Source organism: Cydia fagiglandana, chromosome 23, assembly GCF_963556715.1.
Source record: "Cydia fagiglandana chromosome 23, ilCydFagi1.1, whole genome shotgun sequence".
NCBI classification, from domain to species: Eukaryota; Metazoa; Arthropoda; class Insecta; order Lepidoptera; family Tortricidae; genus Cydia; species Cydia fagiglandana.
Genome location: NC_085954.1, coordinates 9,499,309 through 9,518,195, shown reverse-complemented (window position 1 = coordinate 9,518,195; position 18,887 = coordinate 9,499,309). Strand labels below are relative to the sequence as shown.

The 18,887-nt window shown below is 47.9% G+C and overlaps 2 protein-coding genes across 2 annotated transcripts in view; both read right to left on the bottom strand.

The window, feature by feature from the left end:
• Positions 1-805: 805 nt before the first annotated feature.
• LOC134675763 (tyrosine-protein kinase-like otk) overlaps positions 806-18,887 on the bottom strand; it is a 107,952-nt gene continuing 89,870 nt past the window's right edge. Inside the window, exons 16-21 of the mRNA XM_063534072.1 lie at positions 17,508-17,636; positions 8,239-8,405; positions 5,804-5,915; positions 3,690-3,785; positions 2,245-2,370; positions 806-996 (exon numbers count right to left, since the gene is read on the bottom strand). Coding sequence (XP_063390142.1) covers positions 877-996; positions 2,245-2,370; positions 3,690-3,785; positions 5,804-5,915; positions 8,239-8,405; positions 17,508-17,636 — 750 coding nt within the window. The 3' untranslated portion in view covers positions 806-876. The remainder of the gene's footprint in view (positions 997-2,244; positions 2,371-3,689; positions 3,786-5,803; positions 5,916-8,238; positions 8,406-17,507; positions 17,637-18,887) is intronic.
• LOC134675726 (uncharacterized) lies at positions 9,433-15,875 on the bottom strand. Its single transcript, XM_063534035.1, has 3 exons — positions 14,041-15,875; positions 11,375-14,009; positions 9,433-10,438 (listed from the first exon to the last, which is right to left on the bottom strand). The coding sequence occupies exons 1-3, from the start codon at positions 15,873-15,875 to the stop codon at positions 9,500-9,502; spliced, it is 5,409 nt and encodes a 1,802-aa protein (XP_063390105.1). The 3' UTR covers positions 9,433-9,499.

Genomic DNA, 18,887 nt, shown 5'->3' with positions numbered 1-18,887 from the left:
AAATGCGACTGTGTGCACCTTTCCCCCCGCGAAAAATGGCAGAAAGATTTGTACGGCGAGATATCGCTTGGGCCCCTCCCTTCCGACGTGTCGGAAGCCGGTGTTGCTCGAAGCCGTATAGTGTATTGAACAAACAAATCTTACAAATTGAACCGTATGAAATTAGAATTACCTAAGGGCTACTTTCCTGTGAAGCTATGTAACCACTTGTAATATTATTATTTAAAAAATGTATAAACGCCTAAAACGAAATATTTATAAAATGAACCGTAAAGTATTGAAGGGTTAATATCCTGTAGAGCAACATCGGACGTAACCACTTGTAATATCCATTTCAAAACGGAATAAACTTTCCAACATGAACTTTCAAGTGATGTGGTTTAAGGGTTGTTTTCCTGTGTAGTTTCGGCGGAAGTAACCGCTTGTAATACAGCGTCTACCTCGGTACAGATGGCTTCGAACTGCAGCCGCAAATGTTCGAAACTGAACTTTAAAGTGATGTGCTTAAAGGTTGTTTTCCTGCGTAGTTTCGGCGGAAGTAACCGCTTGTAACACAGCGTCTACCTCGGTACATATGGCTTCGAACTGCGGCCGCAAATGTTCCAAACTGAACTTTAAAGTGATGTGTTTAAGGCTTGTTGTCCTGTGTAGTATCGGCGGAAGTAACCGCTTGTAATACAGCGTCTACCTCGGTACAGATGGCTTCGAACTGAGGCCGCAAATGTTCGAAACTGAACTTTAAAGTGATGTGTTTAAGAGCTGTTTTCCTGTGTAGTATCGGCGGAAGTAACCGCTTGTAATACAGCGTCTACCTCGGTACAGATGGCTTCGAACTGAGGCCGCAAATGTTAGAAACTGAACTTTAAAGTGATGTGTTTAAGGGTTGTCATCCTGCGTAGTTTCGGCGGAAGTAACCGCTTGTAATACAGCGTCTACCTCGGTACATATGGCTTCGAACTGAGGCCGCTCGGATGGCGAATTGCTCCAGCACCGTTTCTGAAAAGGTAAAAATAAATTGAGTAAAATTTGGGTCTTCAGCGTAGCGATAGACTCAAAACAAGCATGGCCCACTCCACGATTTCGCCGCTTTGCTACAGGTAGCTAAAAGTACATCCGTTCCACACCAATTTTGGTGGCTAGCCATAGGCTGCGCGTGGCGCTGTCGCCACCTAGCAGTCATATCTGTCCTGATCGTAACAGACGCGTTTTGTTAGAGAGTGAGTCTTCTGTACCCTAGTACTATTATTTATTATTTATTCTGTGCTCAAAGGCAAACAGGTCCCGTGTTGCACATACAAATGTAGTGCATAATTATTAACGGAAACGTACGAACGTGTCTTGCTATTTAAGTCAGTCTCGATAAAAAAATTAATAAGGTTGACTGCATTAGCATGACAAATACGAACGTTTCCGAGAAAATACGATGGAAAACAATTATGCACTAGTCGTAGTCGACATCTAGCGCCAAGTAGCGGAATTTATCAGTACTGCTACTTGACAATAGATGTCGCGACGAACGAAAACTCTAATGCTCAACAATTACCTATAACATATTATAACTGAATTAACCGGAACTCTATTTTCTACTCCTGCTTTTAATATTAGTTGTAAATTGTGTTAGTAAAGTACATTTTTCTTCAGTAGCGACACTTGCGACGTTTAGTGTCAACTAACGGAACTGATAATTCCACTTGACGACTACGAAATAACTCGCGTTTTGGTAATTGTACGTTTGGTAAAAAATACAAAATAAAATTACAACAGATGTGAAAAAATAAACATTTGTGGCTCATTGGCAGAGAAAACTATCAACATATAAACAAAAGACGTGCGCTTGGGGCAGCATCCGTACCGGCCAGGCTGCCAGCACGCGCTTAGCAAAAAGGTTCGTACGTTCCGTCGCCTACAGCAATAAAACTAATGTATGGAGTTACCACTCTATCTTTACTTATGTTTGTCTATGATTTTACTCAGGTATTTAGTCCTATACAGTACATTAATCATTAAGAGAGCAATTCTCAAAAAATTGGAATGGTTACCAGATTTCCTTACACATTTGGTAACAAAAAAAGGAATGTTTCTTAGAAACTTTCTGGGATATTTTTGGAAATATGGTGGAAGTTGTTCAGCTTCATGTACTTTACCAGCATACCAATTTTTATAGAAATCTAAAATGTGATCGAAATGTACAAACTTTTTGAGAAGTGCTCAAGAAATAGCCCTATTATCGTTAATGCAACTTACCAGTAATTCAGCAAGCGCGTCGGGCATCGAACCCGGGACCGTCCACTCGAGGGTGCCGCTTTTTAGTCGCTCCAGCACCGAGTTATCGTTCAGCTTGGCAAACGGAAGCTCTGCTTTAGTGTAGATCTGAAATATACATTCACCTGTTAAGTTTTAGTTAAAACACTACAGTCATTAAAATGTTTTCATTTTACGCCTTGTTCTAATATTTTCTTTTATTGAATAGAATAGATAGGTAACACACTAGCGCCATCTCTCGTCGAGTAGCGTTACTAACCTCCCATACTGTGGCTGCGAACATGTACGCGTCGGACTTGGCGGAGTATTCGCCTTCTAAAGCCGCCTCGGCCGGCAACCAGCGCAGCGGGATCACCTGTAAGAAACAACTGCTAGCGCCACCTCTCGTCGAGTAGCGTTACTAACCTCCCATACTGTGGCTGCGAACATGTACGCGTCGGACTTGGCGGAGTATTCGCCTTCTAAAGCCGCCTCGGCCGGCAACCAGCGCAGCGGGATCACCTGTAAGAAACAACTGCTAGCGCCACCTCTCGTCGAGTAGCGTTACTAACCTCCCATACTGTGGCTGCGAACATGTACGCGTCGGACTTGGCGGAGTATTCGCCTTCTAAAGCCGCCTCGGCCGGCAACCAGCGCAGCGGGATCACCTGTAAGAAACAACTGCTAGCGCCACCTCTCGTCGAGTAGCGTTACTAACCTCCCATACGGTAGCTGCGAACATGTACGCGTCGGACTTGGCGGAGTATTCGCCTTCTAAAGCCGCCTCGGCCGGCAACCAGCGCAGCGGGATCACCTGTAAGAAACAACTGCTAGCGCCACCTCTCGTCGAGTAGCGTTACTAACCTCCCATACGGTAGCTGCGAACATGTACGCGTCGGACTTGGCGGAGTATTCGCCTTCTAAAGCCGCCTCGGCCGGCAACCAGCGCAGCGGGATCACCTGTAAGAAACAACTGCTAGCGCCACCTCTCGTCGAGTAGCGTTACTAACCTCCCATACTGTGGCTGCGAACATGTACGCGTCGGACTTGGCGGAGTATTCGCCTTCTAAAGCCGCCTCGGCCGGCAACCAGCGCAGCGGGATCACCTGTAAGAAACAACTGCTAGCGCCACCTCTCGTCGAGTAGCGTTACTAACCTCCCATACGGTAGCTGCGAACATGTACGCGTCGGACTTGGCGGAGTATTCGCCTTCTAAAGCCGCCTCGGCCGGCAACCAGAGCAGCGGGATCACCTGTAAGAAACAACTGCTAGCGCCACCTCTCGTCGAGTAGCGTTACTAACCTCCCATACGGTAGCTGCGAACATGTACGCGTCGGACTTGGCGGAGTATTCGCCTTCTAAAGCCGCCTCGGCCGGCAACCAGCGCAGCGGGATCACCTGTAAGAAACAACTGCTAGCGCCACCTCTCGTCGAGTAGCGTTACTAACCTCCCATACGGTAGCTGCGAACATGTACGCGTCGGACTTGGCGGAGTATTCGCCTTCTAAAGCCGCCTCGGCCGGCAACCAGCGCAGCGGGATCACCTGTAAGAAAGAGCACTCTTTAAATATTTATGTATAGTTGTTCGATTTGTAGCTGACCCCAAACAGCTAATCCTTTGTATACAACAACACACAACACAACAACAATAACAACAACATACACCAACAACAATAGTGTTGCAAAGAAAGGGTCGTATAATTCTAATTGGCACCTGAGCGCGTAGTCCAACGCTCAAAAAACCAGTGTAGGAGCGATCTCCGATAAGGGGCTGTCCATAAATTACGTCATCGATTTTTGTCCTATAATCATCCAAAAATCATGCTTCAAATGACCTCATTTCCTCCTACTTTATGCTACCGTCATCCGATGCCCAGACCCCCCCCCCCCCCCCTAAATTGAAATGACGTAATTTATGTATAGCCCCTAACGCGCCTTTGTTACGCATCTCGATGACACATTTTAGACTGGTTCTGTAGTGTTCCGACTCGCCGGCACTCAGTAACTGTAGAGGGAACACACACAGCCTCGCAAAATATTTTTTCACCTCAGCAGCTCGAACAAGGGTACTTTGCTTCTTAAAAACAGTGAGCAAAATGCGATTTTGCTCACTGTGTCATTTTGTCTCACTCAGTGAGCAAAATCGCATTTTGATCACTCACTGAGTCATTTTGTCTCACTCAGTGAGCAAAATCGCATTTTGCTCACTGATTGAGACAAAATGACATTCAAGTGACCTTTATAGTCAAATGTCATTTCAACATGCGGGGTCTAATACAAGTTCGATATACTTGGGTTCTATTATCTCTGTCCCTCTAATAGGTATGTTCTCACTGCTTAGGGTGAAAAATTTTGTGTACTACACGAGATCCAAGTTATTTACATCTCGTGCGCTTTTGAATCCCTTACTACGCTCAAGATTCTAAATTAGATTCACTCTCTACGCTCGTGAATCTATTATAGAATCTTTCGCTTGCACTCAAAATAAGCACTCGAAGAAATATCAAACTTTGATCTCTTGTTGTACAAATAACTATTCCATTAGTTCATTTTGAATCTTATTCCACCGCATTACAGAGTAATTCAATAACCGGAACCTTTTTATACAGGTAAGTAGCACGTACGGTTTTACTTAACAAATAGGCAAAGGTTTACCCGTTCCGAACGACTACAAGTACTACGGTTAATAAATAGTAATGTATGTGTCGGCGGCCGATCGTAAGATCAGGCATATCGTGAAATTCCTAGGCATATCGAAAAACGTGAAAATCTTTGACTCGCTTCCTGAGTCGTCGGGCTCCTGTTTCTGGGCAGTTTGCCCTTCGGGCATCTGAAGCAACCTAACGAACCTATCCTACCTATATATTGATTTAATGTGACTATCGTCAAAACATTACACAGGAACATTACGATCTGCCTGATCTTACGATCGGCCGCCGACATATGCATTTCCTTTTGATTTCAATCACATAACAACGCTTATTAAACTTTGAGGGTAGAAGTTACGGAACGAGGCGTACCCTTGTTGCTGTTGCATAATAGATATTACATACAGTAATAAAGTAAGGAATGTCTCAGATAAGACGTCATTGTCGGCCGAGGCAAAGCGGAGTCGACAAACTTATGATCTGGGATCTGGGTTTATATTACTGCCTACTAGTCTGTATCTTTAGGTATTTAAATAAAAGTAAACAAAATCTACCCTCAAATGGCTCCTTAAGGGCCAGTTGCACCAACTACATTTGACAGACTGATTAACGTCAGCCGGCGCGCCCCGGCGCTTTACTATGAAACTTTCCATACATAAAAATTTAGCTAACTCTTTAACGATACGAACAGTTTGGTGCAACCGACCCTAAGTCAGTTGAAGTAGATGAAAACATTACATGATCAAATAATGTAGGTTAAAATCAGGTCGTTCAGTGACTGATCCAGGCGGTTTTGTATTTGGTTGGTTAACCAATAGATGTTATAACTACCTGAGAATGTACAAATTATTTGTTTACTTTTATATAAATACCTAAAGATACAGAGTATAGGTTTGTATACTATTCATAAATACCTGATCATGTCGCTTGTAGTAATGTGCGGTGTCTGGTCCTCGGGACATGGCCGCCATGGTGAGTTTCAGCCGCAATGCTGACGAGATGGCGCAATTGCGGGCTGCGATGTCTCTGTAAAAAGGAAAAATAAAGATTATTCCGCTATGTAAGTGTAATAATATGTATATCGTCGCCTAGTACCCACAGTACAAGCCTTGCTTAGTTTGCTAGAACGATCTGCGTAAAATTGTCCCCAAATATTCTTTTATATATTATGAGGTTTCCGATGCTACCGACTGCGCCAATGAGTTAAAGCATAGAGAAAAAAATACATAGAGTGCTCACTCCATACATCAGTTTTAGTGCCAAAATGACTATTATTTTCATAGTCGACATCTAGCAATACAACAATATTGACAATAGATGTAGCGACGTCCGGAATGTCTAAGCTCAACAATTTTCAGCTAATATTATAACCGAATTAACCGGAACTTTCCGAACTCTATTTTCAATTCCTTCTGCTTTTAATATTATAGGTAGTTGTAAATTGTTGTGCAATACAATTTTCGTGAGTCGCTACACTAGAGAATTCTATTATCAAGTAGCGGTACTGATAATTCCGCTATTCGATGCTAGATGTCGACTGCGAAAATAATAGTCGTTTTAGTACCAAAATTGATGTATGGAGTGAGCACTCTATTCTATGTTTCTCTATGGTTAAAGTGATGAAACTGTCTAGTGTCTACTGCTGTTGTAGTCGTGATTGAAATTTTTTTTTCTTCTTGTATGTTACCTCCCGTGTTTCTTCTCACTTGATGGTCTCATCGGAAGACCAGCGCTGGAAGCCACCAGCAACATGCTGAGATGGGACCATTTCGTGGCACTTTAATCTTATTTTGTGTTTTCTTGTATATCGTTGCTTATCATGAAAAGTGGTATAAAACAAAATGCAATGCCGTTCGATTTTAAATCTTACCAGTAAAAGATAGAATATTAAATGCAATAGCATTTCATTTTGAGTTGTTCCACTATTCATGATAAGCAACGATATAATGTATTGTACCGATTGTTTGTGCTTACGAATAAATCAATTCTATTCTATTCTATTCTAAATATGTTATCTCATGTTATGGCTCCTCTACACGATTAGCCAACGCCGGCCACTCCAAGGGACGCAACCATGCGGTAGAATGAGATAGCAATATCACTTGCATCTAACGCATAAATGCGTCCCTTGGAGTGGCCGGCGTTGGTCCATCGTGTAGAGGAGCCATTACCTGTGTGTGAGCCGCTGGGTGGCCAACGCGATGGCCGCGTGCGCGAGCTGGCTGGCCAGCAGGGCCTGGTGCTGCGGCGACAGCGGCGCCGCGCTGGCGCCGCCAGCGCCGGTGAACTGCGCTGTTTGTTCCGCTGTGGTGGCTTGCAGGAAGGTTCTCTCGTATCTTACCTGTGTGTGAGCCGCTGGGTGGCCAACGCGGTGGCCACGTGCGCGAGCTGGCTGGCCAGCAGGGCCTGGTGCTGCGGCGACAGCGGCGCCGCGCTGGCGCCGCCAGCGCCGGTGAACTGCGCTGTTTGTTCCGCTGTGGTGGCTTGCAGGAAGGTTCTCTCGTATCTTACCTGTGTGTGAGCCGCTGGGTGGCCAACGCGGTGGCCACGTGCGCGAGCTGGCTGGCCAGCAGGGCCTGGTGCTGCGGCGACAGCGGCGCCGCGCTGGCGCCACCAGCGCCGGTGAACTGCGCCGTTTGTTCCGCTGTGGTGGCTTGCAGGAAGGTTCTCTCGTATCTTACCTGTGTGTGAGCCGCTGGGTGGCCAACGCGGTGGCCGCGTGCGCGAGCTGGCTGGCCAGCAGGGCCTGCGGCGACAGCGGCGCCGCGATGGCGCCACCAGCGCCGGTGAACTGCGCCGTTTGTTCCGCTGTGGTGGCTTGCAGGAAGGTTCTCTCGTATCTTACCTGTGTGTGAGCCGCTGGGTGGCCAACGCGGTGGCCGCGTGCGCGAGCTGGCTGGCCAGCAGGGCCTGGTGCTGCGGCAACAGCGGCGCCGCGCTGGCGCCACCAGCGCCGGTGAACTGCGCCGTTTGTTCCGCTGGGGTGGCTTGGAGGAAGGTTCTCTCGTATGTTACCTGTGTGTGAGCCGCTGGGTGGCCAACGCGGTGGCCGCGTGCGCGAGCTGGCTGGCCAGCAGGGCCTGCGGCGACAGCGGCGCCGCGATGGCGCCACCAGCGCCGGTGAACTGCGCCGTTTGTTCCGCTGTGGTGGCTTGGAGGAAGGTTCTCTCGTATGTTACCTGTGTGTGAGCCGCTGGGTGGCCAACGCGGTGGCCGCGTGCGCGAGCTGGCTGGCCAGCAGGGCCTGGTGCTGCGGCGACAGCGGCGCCGCGCTGGCGCCACCAGCGCCGGTGAACTGCGCCGTTTGTTCCGCTGGGGTGGCTTGGAGGAAGGTTCTCTCGTATGTTACCTGTGTGTGAGCCGCTGGGTGGCCAACGCGGTGGCCGCGTGCGCGAGCTGGCTGGCCAGCAGGGCCTGGTGCTGCGGCGACAGCGGCGCCGCGCTGGCGCCACCAGCGCCGGTGAACTGCGCTGTTTGTTCCGCTGTGGTGGCTTGCAGGAAGGTTTTCAGGTCACCCTGTGTGGTAACAAGACAGGTTAGATTTAACGTAAATATTCTGAAGTTTATTAGTTAATTTATTTTATATATCTATAATACATTTAAACGAGCATTTCTTGTTTGATTATATGTAGGTATATAATATTTCTGGGATCTCGGAAATGATTTCGATGAAATTTGCTATATGGGGGTTTTTGGGGGCAAAAAGCGATCTAGCTATGTCTTATCTCTGGGAAAACGCACATTTTTGTGTTTTTATATGTTTTCCGCGAAGCTCAGTCTCCCAGATATTTAAAATTAAAGAGAATGAGAGCGTGGGTGTCAGTGAGTTCAAGGTACTAGTTTAGTTTAGAATCCTACCAGCTGCGCCAGTATATTTAGCACGTTTTTGTTCGATTATTTTATTATTTACTCTTGACTTTTATTTCAAATATTGTTCATTTATTGAAAATAACTAAGAATACAGTAGCATGCACAATAGGTGTTCAGTAAGCTCCAAACTAGACTGCGACTGTATCTTGGGACTCACCAAAAAGAGTATGCAACAGTTGGGCCATTGGAAAAACTAAAACCTAACTTAAAAATACGTGTGAGTGTTGGTGACAAGGTGTGAGAGTTATACAGGGTGATTCAGGAGACGTGAGCAGGACTAACACTGCGCATTTCGTAAATTATAAGCAACTGTTTCGTATCAGTATTAGTGAGGTTAACGTTAATTTTCTAGTCGTGTTGAAAAAAAAAGTTATTAATTTATTTACGACATGCATGGTCACCCTACAATTAGAATACTAAACTACCGATATTCTGTGTCAAATTGAATGTCATCACGGTCTGGTTACTTTTGAAAACTCGTATCTCACTCAAGTCTGACAGTTTATTTTCTTCGTAATCATAATGCTGTCATTACGGTTAAAGAGGTTTTATGTTTATTAATTAGGTCTTGTAGGGTGACCATGATTGTAGAGAATCAAATTTGCCTTCGCTAAAAAGTTAAAAAATAGGAAAAAGTGTGGTTGTTTCACCTAAGGTTATAGGTTATAGGTTATCGCGGGCTTGTTTTCCGCAACTCGACGTCTATTATTGCGCCTATTTTGCGTGATGGGATGGCTGCACTATTCCTGCCAACCCAACTCCACCAAGAAGCCTAGCAGACCCTTAATGTTGCCGACGACTTCTGGGAGAGACCCCGGTGAGCCGAGGTGTTGTGCCCGGTATTTTGCCACCCCTGGGCATTCGAGAATGACGTGGGCGGCTGTCTCCTCTGCCTCCATGCATGCTCTGCAGAGGGGGCTATCTGTAACACGTAGGGTTAATAGGTGTTTGTTAAATGAGGCGTGTCCAGTTATTGCCCCAGCTAAAAGCCGGAGCTGTGGTCTCTTCAGCTGTCGAAGCCTCCGCGACAGATTGGGGTTGAGTGTCGGGAGGGCTTCCTTCGCCTGCCTGCATGTGCCTAGGTTAGACCAATATTGCTGGTGTTTTACCTTGGTGTTGTGTCGCAGCGTGTTCCGGAGCCAGGCATATGGCAGAGGTAGGATTGGCTCAGGTCCTGCCACCTTCAGTTCCGAGCCTCCTCTCGCCAGGATGTCGGCTGCATCGTTACCTCGTGAGTTGCTGTGTCCTTTGATCCACTGCAGAGTTACGCCATTGGTGGTACATACCTCTGACAGAGCTTTGTGACATTCGTAAATTAGCCCTGAAGTGAAAGTAAAACTTTGTAGAGCTTGTAGTACTGACCGACTATCAGAGAGTATGCGGATGGGGTAGTCCATTGCTTCCCTTGAGACGATTGCGTGTGCTGCCATTATAATGCCCATACATTCCGCCTGGAAGACTGTGTTATGGGCACCAAGTGGTGTCGAGATGTGTATGTTTAGGTCCTCTGAGAAAACCCCAGCGCCAGTGCCTGACCTTGTTTTTGATCCGTCCGTGAAGATTCTCAGCTCCCTTGGGTTGAGTCCTTCATGGGGTTCTTCGTGTAATTGTATTTTGTATTTTTTGTCGAAGACGAACTGCTTGGGTATCCTGTCAGTCACCGCTTCTATAAGCGGTTCCTTACCTAAGGACTGTATCGTTTATTATAAATACAGATAAAACCTGGTCTAACTGTTGACGTGTATATTATTTTGTATTACTATGTTCTTAAGGTATAATCTGGGGGTATTTTTAAGACATATCTGATATAAGAATGTTTTACATTTATTTTATTTTAGGGACTTTATGATGATTTTAATACCTTCTAGCAAATGTAATTCGGACAAGCCTATCGAGCTTAATTTGAGACTATTTCACCGATTCCTTAGTACGATTTAAAGAAACAAAAGGTTAATATGCTGCCAAAATATGCCATCTAAGTGTCCTTTTCATGATTGCTCAATTGAACATCCACAGAATAAATGTGGTGTATTTTATCTTTACATGAAAACGACTTTTTATGCAACATTTTGGATTCCCGTCAATTTCTGACGCCAGGGAAATGACGGAAACAGCTAAAAGAATCTACCGAAATCCAAAGCCTAACGGACATTCATGGCGTTGAACCATGGCTAGAACAGGTCGATAGAAACGCTCCATGATGGTTATATTGTATACCAAAGTCGGGGTTGTCGTAAGTAACATGCCATATTTTCAAAAAGGCCACCAAGCACAGATCCAAAACTTTTTTTCCAACTAAAAGAAATGATTAGACTATGCCCAGATGTTTCGCTTTACGAATCATATGTAATTGCTGTTTACATAGTACGATTTTTTTTGTGTAATACTTATCTTGTTCGCAAACCGTAAATTTTCTTGTAGTATTTGTCCGAAATCGTTGTAGTTACTCGGGAGGATTGGGTAAATATTGTCCAAACCATATGCTTTACGTGATCTCCCAGGACGAAATGTTACTTATTATTAAAGCACTAATTAAACTATATGTGTAATTTTTTAATAAAAACATAATACCAGAAAAAACGGCTAAGTAAAGTTGTATTTATAATAAACGATACAGTCCTTATGGCCTCGTAGAGGATTTCGGTGTGTGGCACCCTAGGCGGTCTCCAGAGATTAGATTTTTTGAGACGTACCGCCGCAGCCAGCGCTTCTTGTTGTATGAAGAGGTGCAGCGGCGGCAGGCCCAGTAAGGCTTCCAGGGCCGCGGTTGGTGTTGTCCTCATGCAGCCCGTTGTCGCCATACAGGCCAACCTCTGGAGTCGTTGTAGTCTAGCCTCAACAGTGGATAGTTTGGTGCGTGGCCACCATACTATCGCGCCGTAGCTTATTATTGGTCTTATCACTGCCTGGTAAAGCCATAGAGTTAGCCTAGGAGTTAATCCCCAGGTTCTACCCACCATTCTACGACATTGCCAGAACGCGACTGTAGCTTTATCAATTTTGCCATTTAGGTGATTACTCCAATTCAGTTTGTTGTCAAGTATTACCCCTAGATACTTTACCTCTGCCGATAGTTGGAGTTCTGTATTGAACAGTTTGGGAAGATGGTAGTTTCCCAAGTTGCGTTTGTTGGTGAACATTACCAGCTCCGTCTTGCGAGGATTGACTGTGAGTTCGTTGTTAACGCACCAGCGCTCCACGATGGCTAGTGCAGAGCGGGTAACATCGCATACCGTACCTGAGTGGTTGCCGCTTGTTAGTATCACTATGTCGTCAGCATAGCCGATTGTGTAATAGTGATTGTTGTTTAATGTTGTTATGAGGTCGTTCACCACTAGGTTCCATAGAAGTGGCGATAGAACTCCCCCTTGGGGGCATCCCTTTGCCACTACTGCCTGCTGTGTCTCGCCTGTCCCAAGTCTTATGATCCTCTGGCTCAACATGTTGTTTATCCATTTGGTCATGACTGTATTCGCACCATGTCTTACCAGTGCTGCTGCAATGCTGCTGAACCTAGTCCTGTCGAAGGCTCCTTCTATGTCTATAAAGGTTCCTAAGCACATGGACCTGTTTTTAATCGCTACCTCAATTTTGCTTACCACTGCATGAAGTGCCGATTCTGTAGACTTGCCAGGGCTGTAGGCATGTTGGTTGGGATGCAGGGGCACGTTACTCAGCACTCTCTCCCTCAGGTGCCTATCGCACAACCTCTCCAAGGTTTTAAGCATGAATGAGGTCAGGCTGATGGGCCTGAAGGATTTGGGATCTGAGTAATCGCTTTTACCTGGTTTCGGTATGAAGATGACTTTGACCTCTCTCCACCGCTTCGGCACGTACCTGTGAGCCAGACAGGCGCGCAGAATGGTGGTCAGCTTCAAAGTGAGATGCCTCCCGCCCCACTTAAGTAGCGCAGGGAAGATCCCGTCCATTCCTGGAGATTTGAAGGAGTCAAAACTGTTTATGGCCCATTGCGTGCGCTGCGGGCTGATTACCTCATGTGTCTGCTGCCACTCGTCCTCCGACGGAGTGGTCTCCTCCTCCTCCCAACTTACTGGGTGCGATATCACGCAGTCCGGGAAGTGTGTTTGCACCAGGACCCGTTCCGCCTCCTCCGGTGAGTTGGTGAGAGAGTTGTCAGGCTTACGTAGGGATCCCAAGGTTATGGTTGAGTTGTTGGAGAGAACCTTCCTTACCCTATTAGCCTGCATGGTGGTCTCAATGTCTGTACAGAATTTGCGCCATGAGTTTGTGCTTCTGTACCTGAGTCGTTTTTTGTACTTGGCCTTGGTGGACTTGTAGTTATCCCAGTCCTCGTCAGTGCCAGTGTTCATAGCTCTGTTTAGTTGTCTCCTCATCTTGCCCCTGAGTCTCTCCAGCTCAGGTCCCCACCAGTTGTTCTTCCTTCCACTTCTTGTTGATGGGGTAGCTAAGGGACATGCCTGATGGTAGCAATCCAGGATGGTGTTTGTAAGGGTGCTTACCTGTTCTTCTATCTCAGCTATGCCTACTATCTTCAGGGGACCCTCCTGCTGTTCCAGTACTGTGTTTAGACGCAGGGTGTACAGGTCGCGATTAGTCCTGCGTGGGTCCCTTCTAGGCACTGCTGTGAATGTTTTTACCTGAATGTCGAATCGAATCCATCTGTGGTCTGAACATGACACCTCCTCCGATACATGCCAGCCTGAGATGTGTTTCGATGCTTCTTCAGATGCTAGGGTCAGGTCAATGATTGTTCTGCTGCGTCTGTTTATGAATGTTGGTTTCGAACCTGTGTTAAGGAGGTTGAGGTTCGTGGTAAATAGGTACTCGACAAGCTTCTTACCTCTCTCGTTACCTGTATCCATGCCCCATAGGGGGTGGTGTGCGTTCGAGTCGGTTGCCACGATGAGTTCGAGCCCCGCCTCTTCGCAGTAGTTGACCAGCCTTGTCATGTCGTGCGGTGGTGGGTCGTCCGCCTCCGGCATGTACACAGAGGCTACGACCATCTCCTGCATGCTGGTGTCTTGCGCCCCGCGCAGCCTTATGGCGCACACGTCTCTAGAACAGAAGCTCGTTAGAGGTTGCACATGTATATCTTTAGTTGTGTATATGCAGGCCCGGGGATTATCCGGACCCGAGTAGACTGTTAGCTTACCTCCTATGTTACGGAGACCGCAAACAGAGCCCCTTCTGACCCACGGCTCCTGGATCAGAATTACGGCTGTTGTGTTGACCTCCAACCACTTCCGGATCTGAGCCGTTGCGGTTTCGCTGTGGTGGAGGTTGGCTTGGAGGAATTTACCAATGGGCGAAGGGGGTTCCTCCACCAGGATCGCCCTCCTCCGCCGACATCGGCTCCTCCTCCTCCTTGCCGATGGCCAGCTTGCCCAGCCCCTGCGCGCATTCCCCCTCACTCCCCGAGGAGTCACGAAGAAGTTCTTCTTCGTCCTTCTCGGGGACGGAAGGAGACTGCGCTGGGGCCTGCAACTCAGGCTCCTGGACTTCGTCAACAGGTGCCTGCGTCGTCACGCAAGTGTCCATGGGCTCGGCAGGTGCCTCAGCTGCGCCATCTATGGCGACAGTGCTGCTAGGGGGCGGTTGTTCCCTGAATTTGCCCCGTGACCCCTCAAACTTCACGTACACCGAACCCAGCATAAAGCCGAGCCGGCGTCCGCGGCTCACAAGGGGCTGCACGACTGTCTCCGGCACACTGACCACAGCGAACGTCTCCGTTCCCTGCACCTCTCGCCGGTTGAGCAGCCAGCGGTCTATTTCCGCCCACGGGTTCTGGTAGCGGAGGGCTCGGCCTACTTCGCCAAAGTCCTCCCAGACACCCGGGAACAGGATGCCGCAGCGTACTCGTTTGGGTACCTCGCTCTGGCGCTTGACTACCACCTTCTCCCCCTCATCGAGGGTGATGGTAGCCACACTGCGCTTGAGCCATGCTAGCGTAGCCTGGTTCTCGCACCACAATCTGAGGGAGCCATTCGCCCATACGGGCTTGCCCCTGAAGAGTGGGCCTGCGGGAAGGCTTGAGGTGGGCTGTCTAGCTTCCTGCGAGAGCAGGGCTAGCAGCTGCCTCTGGACCTCATCCGATTGTTGCGAGGTCAGGTGTCCCGAGGTGGCAGTAGTTACCGCCACCAGCAGGTCAGCCTTTGCCGCCTCTGCATAATCGGCATGGGGGGTTTCACCAGGCGGTCCAGTCTTCTGCCTCTTAGGCTCTCCTCTGGGAGATATTGTCTCATCCAGTCGGGCCCTCTTGGCAGAAGACCGGGCACCCTGGTTACTTTCCTTCTTGGCCCTGGTCCCCTTCGCCCTCTTTTCCTGGGGAGGGGCACGGTTCGCTGCTGGTGGACCAGCTGCAGCCTGCGCCTGACCCTTCCCAGAGACGCTCTGTTGAGGCGCCGGGGCGGTGTTGAGAGCTGCTAGTCTCTCTCTGCGCTTCCTTCTCTGCTTCTTGTTCAGCTTATGCGGCTTAGCCGCAGCTGTAACAGGGGGAGGCGGGGGCACGGGAGTTTCCATCCGTTTATTGGGCTTCCACCTCCGCGCCTTCCTGGACACCTGAACGGTCCAGCCCGCCTCCAGCTGAGCAGAGACGGGGTCCAGCGCTGGTTCCATCACTGGGGTCTGCTCCGTGGCAGGGGGTTTCCCTCCTGTCGGAACAGTGCCCGTGGATGTCCCCGGTGTTGGCAGTAGGGCTTGGGTACGCTGTGGTACCGAACCTACTGGTTTGGGCGTCCACGTAGCAGGTTTGCGTGCCTTTGGTTTCCCGGCGGCTCTAATCCCTGCTGCGGGCTGCCCCTTCCGAGGCGGTGCTGTCGAGACAGCGCCACCACGGGGTGAGTTGTGTCTGATTTGTGGGGGTACTGTCGAGACAGCTCCCATTTGGTGTGTGTAGCGTGTCGGTACTGTCGGGACAGCGCCGTGTGTAGTGGTGCTTGGCAGGGTTGTTTGTTCCTCCCTGTAAGCACGTGATGAGGAGGGAGGAACTATCGGGACAGCTCCGTCTCCTCGTGTAGTGTTGTGTTGGGTGGAGGTTCCGGGTACAGCCGAAACTGCGCCGTTTCCCTCCGGTGTTGGGGCGCCTTCCGGTTTCCCTTCCGGCACCCGCGGGGTTTGGGATCTTGTTGTTTCCATTTTTGAATTGTAAGAAAATTCACCTCTCGAGCTTCCCACCCTCCATGGAGCCCGCACCTTTGGGGATGTCACTTTGGACACCAGGAATACCCAAGAGGTATAGGTGTGTAGAGGTGAGACTCATGCGCGACATCGGGAGCTGCAGACACGTGGCTGAGAGAGACGATCCTATCTCTCCCAGTGGTTCCACGCGCCCTTGCCCCGTCAGCATGGCCGAGCCCCTGGCATCCTCCCAGAGAACGCCCCTCCCCACACCTCGCCTGCGGACCGTACCACCTCGACCGTACGGGACGCGTGTCCAATACCCTGCAGTGGCTAGTTGCAGGGCCACCGTTTCGCCGGAAATTCGGACCAAAAAGGGCATATTGGCCCACAGGGGATAACTAACCCCGACCCCCTGCAGGCCTCGGCCCCCAGGACTCCTGCATCCCCGCTTACGGCGCTCTACTGCGCAGGACTTACGCAGGCAGGTGAGTATAGTCCGCTTAAGTCACCTACACCTTAAGCGGAACCGGGAGGTCCGTATAACATAGCTAGCAATCTGATCGAAATCATATTGCTAGCCATGCCATTCGGGCTCTCCAGAGTGTGTCATAACCCGCTTGGGTTTTCAGGTCCTCACGGGTTATGACTGAGGTCCGTATAGCATAGCTAGCAATTTGATCGAAATCATATTGCTAGCCATGCCATTCGGGCTCTCCAGAGTGTGTCATAACCCGCTTGGGTTTTCAGGTCCTCACGGGTTATGACTGAGGTCCGTATAGCATAGCTAGCAATCTGATCGAAATCATATTGCTAGCCATGCCATTCGGGCTCTCCAGAGTGTGTCATAACCCGCTTGGGTTTTCAGGTCCTCACGGGTTATGACTGAGGTCCGTATAGCATAGCTAGCAATTTGATCGAAATCATATTGCTAGCCATGCCTTACAGGACTCTCCAGAGTTTGTCGTACTCCGTTCGGGTTTTCAGGTCCTCACGGGTTACGACCACGACGACCACCTAAATACGACGGTGATCGATCAATTATCAGTTACTGAGTGTGCAGGATTAGTCCTGCTCACGTCTCATGAATCACCCTGTATATGTCGGCGGCCGATCGTAAGACCAGGCATATCGTGAAATTCCTAGGCATATCGTGAAACGTGAAAATCTTGTAATGTATCGTGAAACGTAAAACTCGTTCCCTGAGTCGACGGAGCCCCGCTGCGCGGGGCTCCTATTTCTGGGCAGTTTGCCGTTCGGGCATCTGAAGCAACCTAACGAACCTATCCTACCTATATATTGGTTTAAGGAGACTATTGTCAAAACATTGCACAGGAACATTACGATCTGCCTGATCTTACGATCGGCCGCCGACATATATGTAACGTACCCAGTCAGTGTGTTCGAGGATCATCAGATGCGGGTCTGCGTCGCTGCAGAGCGCCAACAGGCGCGCGACGCCCTCGTGTCGGACACGCCCGAATAATTCCAGTTGGCGACGGAATTCTGCTCCTACCTAGACACTAGATATATGTAGGTAACCTACTTTACTACCCCAAGATTCTACCTGCGCTGACGTTTGCAAAATATCCTTTTGTGTTTACTCCAGTCTCTTTCTTTCAAATCTCTTAGTGCTAAGATATAACGTACCCAGTCAGTGTGTTCGAGGATCATTAGATGCGGGTCTGCGTCGCTGCAGAGCGCCAAAAGGCGCGCGACGCCCTCGTGTCGGACACGCCCGAATAATTCCAGTTGGCGACGGAATTCTGCCCCGGCCGCCTAGTGGAAAAAATAAACAATTTTCAAATAGTAAATGCTTTTTTTTTGGACGTGTTTTAGTAAATAGTTTAGATTATCCTTAAGTCCTTAAAGTCTATTCATCCTTAAGTGCATGGATACTATATAAAGGAGCAAAATCTTTATTAGGCCAAGCAATAAGAAGGTATGGAGGGAAATGCGAGGAACAGAATTTTTGACTCCGTAACTTTGTTTGGACTAGTTAGGAGGTGAACATATCAAAAGTCCCCGGCTGTAGCCCCGGTGCTGGGGGGTAGATATCGAAAAACTTGACTGAATAAAACTTGTAACTAATTTTATCAGCTTTCGGTTTGTCTTAGTAGTCATGTCGCTAAGACGCAAAGTTTCCAAGATATCAATGAAAAACCGAAAAATTCGACCTTCTTACCCCCCTCTACCCCCCAGCACCGGGGCTACAGCCGGGGACTTTTGATATGTTCACCTCCTAACTAGTCCAAACAAAGTTACGGAGTCAAAAATTCTGTTCCTCGCATTTCCCTCTACAACGTTTTTTGAGCATTCATTTCCTGACCTATATGTATGAAAAGTATCCATCAAAAAACATTTAATAGGCGGCGCCACAATATACCGAAATGAAATGTCATAGACCTAGTATTTTATATAGATAGAGGCGCCCGTGCGCTTGTGTGGGACAGAACATACGCAATGCGAGAAAATTAAAAACTCGTTTTATCATTCCAGAGAATATACTAAAAAAAAACCTACATAATTTGGTCTGATTTTCGTTGTTCTTCCTTCTATACCGTCCATACTTATGTGTCTTATCATGTAAACAAACAAACGGCAAATCCATAGAAAATCTAGGCATCGAGATGATGGTGATGTCAGATATTTTATATTTCATTCAATAAATATAAATGTAGTATAAAAACTAATAAACTAAAATTATACTAAATTAATAAAAATAAAACCTAAACTACAATAAAAATCACCCCTCGGCAAGGTACCGTAGACGCTGGCAGCATTACCTCGCTGAAATGCAATGCTTATGCATTGTGCGAGGAAGCTGCCAGATGTTTTTGAGGTGATCCGTTCGTTACTGCGATCTTTGATCAAAATCCTATTAGAAATGATATGTTTCAGTGGCTATTTGGCTGATTTCAATACTTTGTACAACATTTTAAGTTATTATTAATGTGTAATTCCAGAGAAAAGTATTTGTTTACATGATAGGACACGTGAGGATGAATACATTTTACTACTTATTAAGTT